Below are 12,233 nucleotides of genomic sequence, written 5' to 3'. Positions count from 1 at the left end.
TTGGTTTCAGTTCCCTTGAACTGAAAACTAGAAGCACTATTATTATTATATTGGAAGATATTCTTAATTTCAACTTTCAGTCAGGAATGGGTACATTTTCTGCAATATTTTAGTGATCTTGTGCTTTTGCCTGACCATCTGGGATGACAATTTTCTTGCAGAAATCAGGACAGCAATCACAGGAGGCGATGTTAATCATGGGGTTTGGGTCCCTAGTAAAGCCTTACTTAGGGTGAAGAGAATAAAGAAGGGCTTAGGAAATCCTGACAGTGGATTATATATCACAGTCTTCAAAGGAGTGGTGTGAAGTGGAAGGTGTAATTATCTTCACTCCTAATGTAACATTTAAGAGTCCCTGATTTAAGGGAGAAACCTTGGTTTTGCATCACCTTTCAGGAGTCGCTATACTTTGTACATGGAATTTAACTCAGCACAAACCATTTGAAAAGGGAAGATAATATCCCTGTTTTATCAAAAGGAAACAACTTGACAGGCTCACAGAAAATGTTACAAAGAATCTGTGCATGGCTGCTGCCCCTGTCTGCCCCACTGTCCTCCATGACAAAACTGAAATAGCAATCTCATGAAAACAAGCAACCCCTGAAGAGAATCAGCTTGTGACATGAGCTTCCTTTCTCTACAGTATTGATTCTCAGGGATTTCAGCTAACTCTTGAATGTATTAATTTAATTTTTTTTAACTAAATGTTCATGCTTTTGAGGTGATGACCAGCTTAGCAAAGCTGGGAAGTCAGCCTGTTTGTGTTCAACGTGAATGTGTACATAATAAATGCATAGTAACTCTTGCCTCATTCAGTAACTGACAGTTGTCTTGCAAAAAAAAAAAAAAAAAACCAACCAAAAAAAAAAACCAAACAGAAGAAGTTGCACTCCCTTCTTTTTACTGCCCTTATTTAATTAAATGAAAGGTGTGGTAAAGTGTAGAAAATTTTAATTCCACAGTAAATCATAGTAATAGCTTCCCATTTAGTAAGGTTCAGCTGTGAAATTAGAGGTGTAATAGTTATCTCCATAACTAAGAACATCAATAAACATTGGCTTTTATAGTAATAATTACACAATAAACAACTTTAAAAGAAGATTTAGACCGTGAACCTCAATTCACAAGACAAGAGGAGGGAAATCTGGGACTAATTCCAAGTTAGAGGTATGGAATTGAACTGCAGCACCTATCTGTAGTGATCAGCTTAAACTGGGAGACTGAACTATAAGCAGATGTTTACTGCTGATATTGAGCTTGGCATTATTAATACCTGCCTTATTTTAAGAAATTGTAGCTTGATTGCTCTTAATGGCAATCCTGGCCTTTCAGCTGCCTCTCTTGGCAGCCACTGCACTGGTCACAAATGTCAATAATTGTCTGTTTACTCATAGATGACTAAAGGAAATGTGCCAATTTTACCAGGCCTCCAGGTATAATTTCTGACGTTGGGAGGTATCAGACAATTCTTAGTCCACTTAACTGGCATTCTTATACGTGCCATTGCATAGTCTTTCAAATTACAGGTTTGGTAGATAATCACATTTGTTTGAAAACATTTCTTAATAAAACACATCAGCTGTTAATTCACTGTATTCTGCTCCTGTTAGTTTCACTTTTGCCTATTCCCCATAATTTTTTATCACTGAGGATCAACTGAGATCATCCACCTTGGAATACTGGCACCACATTAACATTTTTCTAGTACTGCTGAATTCCCAGTATTGTAATAACTGCAAGTTAACAGGAGCAGGCAGGATATTTGCTCTGAGAATTGCACCACAATTCTTATGCCTGAGACTCTGGTGTTTTAGAAACATCCTAATCCTGGTAGATGTAACCAGACATCTTCTTCATTTTTTCAGTGGACTGGACAACACCCTACTCTCCTCAACAATATCTCCCCCCACCCCAGATGAAAAGAAATATTTGTTAAAAACTTAATACACTTCTGTCTCTTTCACCAGTCTTGTTAGTAAATGAAAGTACTCTACCTACAATTTGTTTCCAACATTCTTAAGTCTGTTTTAATGCTGTCTTTACAGCAGCCAGTTATTAATCTTTCCTAATTTTTTCAGTTCCTTGATGAATTTCAGCCACTGTTATTAATCACATTTTCTGAAGTGCAAATTATTTCTCTCCTTTTTGTCTCTAAGGAACTTTCCGGTTTTTGACCACAGTCACTTCAGCACTAAATACAGATAGGGTTTTGACCAAAAACATTCCTCTTTTTTATTGTGAAACTGCTAGTACTCATTTATCAAATAAATTGTTCTTGAAGATATTCCACTCATGCTTCTGTGTTTACTCTCCTCTCTACCTCCTGGACAGCTTAATGAATTAATAGCAAGAGGTAAGAACAGTGGAGTTTTTTTAAACCTGACCAATTTTAGTACTTTTAAATGTATTACCCTAATTCTCCAAGAGGTTTCAGAAGTGCCAGCACTGATCATTAAAAGGGCTTAATTACTGATCTCTTGCAAACTTGGATGTTTGTCACTAGCTCTTGTTGCTTTTGCAGTGTTGGTCACTACTTTCAGATCTAATTAATTTCTCATCCTTTTCTCTTGAACTGATTTTTCTGTAGTATCAAGGAACTTTAGTTACATGAAGAAAGACAGTTTTGACTCAAAATTGCATTAAATTATCTAATAAAGTGTATGTGGCTGCTTGCTTCATATCCCTTTAATTGTCTATTATCTCTGGTCTCTCTTTCCTTTCTGTAATACAGGTCTTCAGATTTATAGGAACTAAATCCCTATAAATTTGTGCCAAGCTAATTTTTTTTTTTCTGTCAGGTATCTTCCCCCTCTGGTGTTAATGCCTCAAATTTGATTTTAACTGCATTAATACCCAAGAAAGTACCCAGGAAAGATATGAAACAGGAGAGTTGCCTATATTATTGATGTAGCCAAAATGGGAGACTGCAGTATTTGGAGTATGTCCAGATAAACGTGGTTTATCAAAATTTGGCAGCACACTCTGGCACTGGACACCTCAGATGTCTCTTGCTGTTAGAAGTGATGCAGGTAGGCCAAGCAGCACAGAATTTGTGGCAAAACCCAGAGTCTGATTTTAGAAATAGGTCTCATTTGATTAGCTTTGTGTTATACTCTTGATCTTTAGTATGAAAAAGAGGCTCTCAGAAGTGAGTTTGAGAAGGACTTTTTCCATTCTTGTGGTCATTTCAGCTCTTCTCTGAAACTTCTTTAATGTTCCTTCTCAACACCCTTCAAGTATCAACCCTTATCCCCAAAAAGATGTGTGAGTTAAAGTACATTATTTTAGCCCAGCATGGGATGATAATAAAAGGTTTGACAGGCTTAGAATTCTTTGTCTTTTAAACTTTCATCACCAAATTATGTTTGACACACTTTTTCTCCCCCCACATCTGAAATAAAAAAAATTCAATTAGAGAACAAAGAAAGTATTAGTTTCTCAAATCCAGAAGATTATTTTAGAAGAGAAACTCCTTTTAACTGACTGATTTAGAAGTGTGTGTCCTGTAGTGGGAGGGGGAAAATATCTATGGCAACTGCAAAAACACTGTGAGGAAAGGTGTCAAGTCAATTTGAAAAGAGACAACAAGCTATCTTCTAGTGTCAAGCTGTCTTCTGATGCTTCTTTTTGCAGGTATTAACTGTTAAAGATTACAATATTTTTCTTCCCATTGCATTTTGTTCTGACAGGTTAGGCATGCTCCAAGGAGTAGTAGCATTTCTCCTGACAGTTAAGGGGTTTCATTTTCTATCAGTTTTTGCCAACCAGAACCATCTAAATCACTGGCATTTGTGTTCCTTGAGCTCAAGACATCACTGTCTTCTCCCTGACAACTCTTCTGCTGTTCCTTTACTGGAGAGGCCTCCTCAGAGTTTAAGTCCTTTGGTTTTGCCCCCCAAAGGCTAACTATTTTTTTAATCACGCATCATAACAAGTCTTAACAGGTAAAAGTCTTCCTTCCATCAAGAATTTTAAATATCTGGCACAGCTTTGCATTGTATAATTATAGATTTAGGTAATTGCTAACTTTTTACGTTTTTAAATAGAAAATTATTTCTTAATCATCTACTGTATTTTCAATATTGCAAAGCCTTCTTTATAAAAGGAATGATTAATCCAAGGCAGTAGCAGAAGTAGCAGCAATAGCACAGCTCCTTTCTCAGGGTGCAGGGGCAATGATCTAAGCACTGAGGGGCAGTTGTGGCTTCTCTGAAGAAATGCTACATTTGCCCATCCCCACAGCTCCATCCTTCAGCTCCGTTCTGCTGTGGCTGGAGGCAAACTGAGCATGCATCTCCTTTCATTGCCACTGCCATACTGATATTAATGCCTCCAAATGGGAACGTGTCAATTTTATAGTTTAGCAATTCTCCAGGCTGGTGTGATTTTTCAACTTTGGTATGAAGGCAGAGGGGTGGTGCTTCAAATTTAATCTTGCCTTTTTTTTTTTTTTTTTTTTTTTTATATCCACAATAACATTTTAAACACGAATCTGTAAGGTATTGGCTCAAATGTTGAGATCAGTGTGAATGCAGGCTCTAAAGATACCTGTTGCCCGTGGTGGAGGAACTGACTTTATCTTTGCTTGTGGTGCATGTGTTAGAAAAGAGCAGATACACAGGTAATGCTGAGCTCACACTCAGCTCAGGCATTTCTCTTCCTGCTGGAGCCACTGTGGCATTACTTTGCAACATAAGCCTTGGTTGCTAAAACTAAGTGATGAACAGTTCCAGTGACTGCTGAGATTCATTGTTTAGTGATGGATTATTCCATGCCAGTTTGTCCAGTCGTTCATTCTAAAAGGCATGAAATGGGGGAGCTGTGAAAGCAGAACATCAGGTGGCTCCTGGTTACCTCAGTCAAGTCCCTGGGACAGGAGGGCAGCTTGGTCTAGGACATGAGTGATTAAACAACATGCAAACCAAATGTGACACACTAAAGTAGACTTGCAGCCTGGCTTAGTGCTGGTTCTTGTTATTCTCTAGTCCTGTATGAAAGCAGAGCCTAACAAGCTAAACCTGCTGCCTCGCTGTGCACACACACAGTATGTTATACCCCCTGCCAGAAAGCATATGGTTTATTGTTTCCTAGTTTCTGACAGATTCTGTTGTTTGCAAGGATTAATCATTCTTTTAGATATCCAAAAAACACCCATGGAACACAAGTAAATTAAGTTTTTTTAATATTCAAAGCTTTATGTTCTCTAACTCAAGTGAAATAGCAAGACTTTTTTTTAAAAAAAAGAGTGAGCTTTATCTGGGATTAGGAATTCCTTCATTTTATGGACAAAATAGCTGTGACATAATATCAGCTTAGGTTTGTGACTTTTAGACAAAGTATAACATTTCAGATAAATCTGGATAAATCAGATAAACCAGCCTAATAGCAAAGATTAGCTGTGTAATGGTAACTCTGCAAAGCAACTAAACTCCAGTGGAGAGTTCCTGTTTCTTACAACTGCCCCACAAAGGCAAATTTTTGAGCTTTATACACAAATACTGATTTCTAGAGAAATACGTGGTATTTGATAGATTTCTTTCTAGGTTTCCTACTTAATTTTTCTGCATGCAGTATTTAAGAAGAAGACCCCAGCACTAAGAGAAATGCTATAATCCAGATCAGTGATCCAAAATACCTGCATTCCTCAGCCTCAGCATCCACCCAAGTATTACCTTCCATTAGTAAAGGCAGGAACACAGTACTTTTACCCAGATAATTTTAAGTATTTGAGGCTGCTGTAATCCTGAGGATAAAGCAGGTGAATAAAGAGGTGCCTCAAACCTACTGCATTCTTGAACCATTTTCTGACATCCAGCAGCACCAAACCACCTCTGTTAAAGCTTCTGGGAGCTTTAACACAGCAAGAATGAAAAACAAATCCAGCTTATAGGGTTGTGTATGAGGGTTCTTATGAGATAGAAGAGTTAGTTTTCCTCACAGGCTTCCTGAAATACAAATTTATAGAAACTCAGCCATTGACTTAGTTGTAATAGGAGAAGATGATTTAGTGACTGATCACTGCAAGTCTGTGGATGATTCTCCATGTTCCCAGCTTTATTGTCTGCACAAGGACTCTAATACTCAACTCTATTTTTGGATATCCAGTGTAGCAGTCCAGGTAAATAATTGATTGTCACTTTACCCTCTTCTGCTATGCCCTGTGTAAGGAGGCTTTTGGAAAAACAGAGGAAGAGATCAGAATGAAAGATGCCCTTTAGACAAGGACATATTCATTCACATCACACAGATACTGATTCTGTGATTTCTGTCAAGTGTTAATTATTTTCTAGAGAGGGGTAATTAAGGCACATGCCTTAAATTTAATTGTACTAATTTGAATGTCCTGGTGTGTCACTACAGTTAGGTGTGATCTGGGGAAATGGCAGTTGTTCGGCACAGCTTTAGTCAGGATTTACAAATCTAAAGACTAAAGTTGATAAATATTCCACTCACCCCCAAAGTATGTTTTTTCTGGGCTTGAGAATATAAGGGAGAAGAACTGCTGACAACGTGCAAATTACGAGAACAATTGGTCTCTCAGTATGTTCCAAAAATCATGCAAGATTTGAGATGTCTGTGATTTTAGGAATTAGCTGAAGGTAAATCATTCCATGACAAGATCTCATTTTGAGGTTGCTGTTGGTTGGCATAAGGTTCTGGGAGCCTTTCTGTGCTGTGTATAGGGGCAGAAAGAGGGGGCTGCCTTTTAACACACTGCCTGGGCTCATAGTGCTCCCTGACTCTGCATTTGATGTGCCTTTTCTGCCAAAAGAAGGAATTGGTCAAAAGTGTGAAGAACTTGATCCTAAAAGCAATTATCTAACCTCACAAAACTAAATTCCATCGAGTGTAGCACAGGCAAAATACTTCTCCAGGTGAGTGGGGATGAGGTAGTGAAAGGGCAGCTGGAGTCACTAAAGGGAGGAGAATTAAGATGAAAGGCTACTGAGGCCAGATAAGCTCTGCTCCGTTACCTTCTTAAGCTTCAGCTTCCAGTGTTCCTTCAAATTACAGGAACAAACAGGTTTGAAGGCTTAGTGCAACTGCTGGCCTATAATACAACTTTAATCTATTTCTTTTTGAAAGGAAGGGAGAGTAAGGTAGAGAAAAGAAACTGTGCAAGGTGTTTGACAACAAAGAGTGCAGGGAAGTCAGAGCTCTTTGAGGGTCAATTAGCCAGAAAATGTGCTAAAGACTACATGCTCAGTTGGATTATTGGCCAAAGAATTACCCCAAAGCAATCAAAGCGGCCCTGTTGCCTGAATACAGAAAGGCAATTACGGATTTTGAGGACATGCTACAGAAGCTTTAATTAAAGGTATTACTTCTACATCACTGAACATTAGAAATTAAATTCTTACTTGCAGCCACGAGAAGCAGCTTTTGTCTTTCCCTTGCGTGTAGTGTGTCAGCATAAGACAGGGCTGGCTTTGGCATCCCTTCTTTAGGAACGCGTATCCGATTTCACCCCACCCCTTCTCCTAACTACCACTTACACACCTGACATATTAAGAGGTGGATTTCCACTGCCAGACCTTCAGGCTTCCTCTGGCATTGTCTGGGTCTCTAGCAGCAAGGACAATACAATCACTGACTAGATTTCAAGGTGAAGTTTATTAAGATTGTCTGCAGAGCAGAAAGGATTTACTCTGTCAAGAGGGATAAATATGTTATCCTTAAAACAAGAGGTACAGTAAACTACAAATTTTAAATTAATTTGACTCTCAGTATAGTAGATGGTACAATCAACCAGTTATACCTACAAGAGCAGCTTTTCAGAATAATTACACCAGCAGCAAGTACACCTAACACAGCTGCTCAGAGAGGGGCCTCCAGGTGTGCTTTTGTGCCTCCCTGACTAGGGACAGTTTCTTTGGAAGACCATGCTCTTCACAACCGTGCTATTCTAGGGTGATGCTGCACAGACAGGCAGGACAAACTACAGTGAATTCCTGCTCAAAAGCTATAGGTCCCAGCTGCCAGTGATTCTGGAAAGACTCTTTTTGGCATCAAGGCTTTAGTGAAGCTTGAGAGTGCTGGGCTTCAGCTTCTGGTGTGATTTATACAAACAAGGTAACAGCGTGTGCACTTTTTGCTGATTTCCCATGTGTGCAAGTAGCTTCAGCACAAGTCTTTCATACAGCCTTGACCCTCAGTCTGAAGCTTTTACTTCACTTCAAGAGTTGAAGTCACTTAACACTGCCCAGTCCATAACACAAGCTAGAAATCCTAACCACCATTGCTATTTATTTGATAATGCCAGAAACACACAAGTTAGGATGTAAAGAGTCCTTACCTTTGTTTCCTGGTTATTTTGACGACCCTCCTGGTTTGCTGCCCTGCTCCATGGATTTCTCAGGTCCTCCTGCAGCCCATGGCCTGCCCCACCACAGCAGGTTCCTCTAGCTCAGGTCTCCTTTTGTGCTTGTGGTTGGCCCCTCAGTCAAAGCTCTCCCCCAGCTGCAAATGCTTGTTTCTCTTTCATCCCTTTCTGCTCAGGCTTTTCATGTTTCTTCTGAGGTTTGGTTTTAGGTTTTTTTTTTTTTTTCCTTCTTTGATTCCCTTTCAATGTCTGGATTTTTTAACCTGGAATTTACATTTGCTCCAAATTCTGATTCCGTGGCAGAGGCAGATGGAGCAACACCACCCAGTCCAATGCATGAGCCAGTCTCCTTCCCTTACCACCTGTGTGGTCAAGGAAGAGTCCCTAAGATGGGGAAGGCTTTAGATCCCCCCTGTGGGATGCAGTCTGGAGGCCCTTTTGGCAGGCAGGAATATACTTTCAAGCATTCTGTAGTGCAGCCAATTACCATAATAATAGTTCCATTATTAACCAGAGTTCATAAACTCTCTGTAAACCTGTTTCTCAGCTCATGTTTCTTCGGTGCAAGAGCCATGTGTTGGCTGGACAGATGGGGGCTCTAAAGTTTTTAACAGGTTCTTTCATTTTTATTTGCTTATTGTATGATCTTTTCCAGCCACGGAATTGTGCCCTGCAACTGGCATGTCTGCAGAGTTTGGGCACACTGGTGACTGCCCTGTGAAGCAGCCAGCATTTCAGGGTCAGCCGAACTAGAAACTGAGACATTGTTTGAAGGTCCCATTTCCTCCACTTTGGGGACTTAAATGTTCCCCCTTGATATTAATTATATATTTCCCTCTTGCCTACAAGGAAATGCACAGAAAATTAACATCATGGTCCAGCATCAGTTGCTGCATGAGATGGAAAATTCTGTTCAGTGTCTGACCCACAGCCTGGAGCAGCATATTCGGAACTCACTGGGACTAAGAGACCAACGACTGGTGGTGGATAGCAGAGCATTTGTTGTGTATGAAAACAACATTGTTTCATACAATTGGAAGTGGCACAGATCTGGGAAACTGGCCTGGTTAGATTGATTGAGTAAAGTATTATTTTAGACCCTATCAGATATCTACAACAAGTTTAAAAACAGTTAAGTCTCATGACATAGCTGGGTCTAGATGTGCAAAAAGATAAAATAACTTTCCCAAGACTACACAGAAGGAAGGTCAGAAGAACAGACAAGTCAGACTCACTGCTTTTTAACTGACTCTATTGTCAAAGCTCTTTTTTTCCTATAGATTTATAGTGGGGTACCACGCCAACATTATGAACTTCTGCTTGGTTCTTGCTCTTTTGCCAGTTCAAGCTTACAGTCAAGTGTCTAAAAGAAAGTCTCTGTGTGCTGCTCACATCTTTGGTACAATACCAGCTTTATTTACAAACAGGAAAGCCTTTACCACTTAGTAAAAGGCAACTTTATTTTTAGGTCATGTTTTCACCCACAATCTGCAGAGTGATCTGTATGTGTGACATTTGACTCTTTTCTAAATTTGTTTCATCTTGTTTTGAGTAGTGCAGCTTGGCAGTGGCAAGTGTCTCTTTGACTGGAGTCATGTGCCAGTAGCATCCAGGGTGAGGTAATTTCACTGTTGTACATACAGTGTAAGTAGTTGGTTTGTGCTTGTAGCTAAGACTGGAACTGGATAATTTAAAAGATTCTGCTTCTGAATATTTTTAGAACAGCCTTTAAGCTGTGTTTCTGTGGTCATTTACTGCTGTGGTCAGATTTCACAAGGTAGCCAAAATTGAAGTGGACATTGAAGTTAATTTGCACTTGGAGCAACTCAGGCTAGAAAAAGACCTAATTGTTGTTCTTGTAGCTGCAAGTTACAACTACAAACCTCATAGAAGACACTTCTTAAATGAATTATTTCCACTGGGGAGCTTGACCACTAGTGATCAGAGTATCATGAAAATGTTCCTAAGGCTTGAGGTTCATTTGGACATTATTGCCTTTTTAAGTAGCTCCTTGTGCACACAGCAAAATGTCCTGGGCTGATCCGAAACCTTAAGTAGCATTTGGTGCAACCAGAGAGTAAGTTTCTGTCGGAAAATTCTTGTGATCCTTTTGCAGAGGACGCCGAAGGCAGCAGCATTAAAAACAGGGTGTAGAAGCTTTCTGAGGATTCGGGATCTGCAGGATTCAGTGGCCTTGTTTCATCCTCTCCCCCTTTGATGTCACAGCAGCACTACCCATGGGATGTCCCACACTCTGTGCTTCCACACACTCCTTTGGAAAGAGATACTTTCAGGAGCAACTGGCAGATCTGATGTGGGTTTGTCTTTAGAAGGGCTATCAGATAAAAATGCCACTCAGCTCAGGACAGAGGCCAAAAAAAAGGCAAGTTTAGTTGCAATAGTCAAGCTTGAATATAGTGCTGGTAGAGCCACCACACAGTGGGAAGTTTCCAGGTAGGAAAGTCTTCCCATGAAAAAGTCTGCAGAGCTGCTCCAAGTTCTTCATAGCAAATTTAATTACTTTATTAGGAAAAAGCTTCCATGTATCATTTAAAAACTGTGACTTGGTTTGAGGTAAGAAGAAGATGATCTTTGGCTTTCTTTGAGTGTTTATTGTTTCACAGTTTTATGGTGTATAGGAAAGTGCTTAAAAAGTTCTCCAGATGAGGAATGCAGGTTGTTTTTAATTATGTGACAGGCAATCAAGGGTGACATGCCTACTTACCCTTTAGATGACAGCAAGCTTTATTTCTTTAAACAGACTAAGGTGGGAGACATTCAGATGTTAAATAGCCTAAAGGCTGCAAAAGTTCTTCATTTCAGTAGCCCTCTGACTCAACGGTGCTAATTTCTCTTGCAGGAGGAACTTAGTCAAAACAATTGGAGTGTGAAAAATGCCCACGCTTTGGGCTTTACATTTTATTTTTAACTCAGTGTTTTCTCATTCTCTATCAATCATGACAACTCTTAATGCAAGAATGTGAGAGCCCCTTCTGAGCATCTCAGCACAGAGAACCGTTTAATACTGAGAGCTTTGTTCTGCGCTTTAAATGCCTATTGACTCCTCTGGCCCAAAGAAATAATGATTTTTCTCTCACTTTCTTTACAGGCACTGCTTTCTTTCCTGGTCGCTGCGCTGAGGTCTTTGCCAAAGGTCAAAGCATTGGGAAACTCGGCGTGGTACACCCTGATGTTATCACCAAGTTTGAGCTCACCATGCCTTGCTCTGTCCTAGAGATCAATATTGAGCCCTTCGTGTGAAGACGTGACTTTCATCCTCCGGCAGCTGCCCACTGTCACATGCAGCACCCTCTCCTCTTTTGTCTGCCTCCCAGGGGACATCCGCTTATGCTTTTATGTTCCAATAAACCAGAGAAACAGATCCTGTCTCCCTGAGTAAATGTGTTCTTTACAGTGCAATCTGGCTGGCTTCTGCAGGGGAGGAATGCGGGGTCTCGGACTAGGCTGTGCCCTCAGTGTTTTCAAAGGGCAGGGGGGAAGAAACAAGTTGGGTCAAAGCCCAGTGCTTTACAAGAGAAATGTAATGGCAGAGCACATGATTAGTTTTCAAAATCAGAAATGTTCCACAGACACAGCTTCATACTGTAACTGATTATGGCTGCATAACAGGAATCTCATTCTTTTCTTACTGCATGAAATAAGATAATTGATTAGAGCAAATGTTGAGTGAATGTGAGCAGAACTAAGGACTTGAGCTTTTATTCTATACGGTTGTCATGTGCTCATCAATGGCTGGGGGAGGAAAATAAACTTGTTTCATGAAAACCAGAGCTATTTTGTAAGCAAGATGTGTGTAATATCTGCTTCTCTGCTCCAGACATAACTCTTGGTCCTTTATCATTCTAAATTCAGAAAGGGGAGGGGGTGGAATTAAATTTTTTTCATTGTT

General features: G+C 39.9%; 1 protein-coding gene across 1 annotated transcript in view; it reads left to right on the top strand.

Moving 5' to 3' along the window:
- The window catches only part of FARSB (phenylalanyl-tRNA synthetase subunit beta), a 36,625-nt gene extending 24,920 nt beyond the window's left edge, over positions 1 to 11,705 (top strand). Inside the window, exon 17 of the mRNA XM_066326255.1 lies at positions 11,433 to 11,705. Within this exon, the coding sequence (XP_066182352.1) occupies positions 11,433 to 11,584 (152 nt within the window). The 3' untranslated portion in view covers positions 11,585 to 11,705. The remainder of the gene's footprint in view (positions 1 to 11,432) is intronic.
- Positions 11,706 to 12,233: the final 528 nt, after the last annotated feature.

This window comes from Sylvia atricapilla, chromosome 10 (assembly GCF_009819655.1).
Source record: "Sylvia atricapilla isolate bSylAtr1 chromosome 10, bSylAtr1.pri, whole genome shotgun sequence".
NCBI classification, from domain to species: domain Eukaryota; kingdom Metazoa; phylum Chordata; class Aves; order Passeriformes; family Sylviidae; genus Sylvia; species Sylvia atricapilla.
Note: the sequence above shows the minus strand (reverse complement) of the source record. Positions and strands in the feature narration are given on the sequence as shown.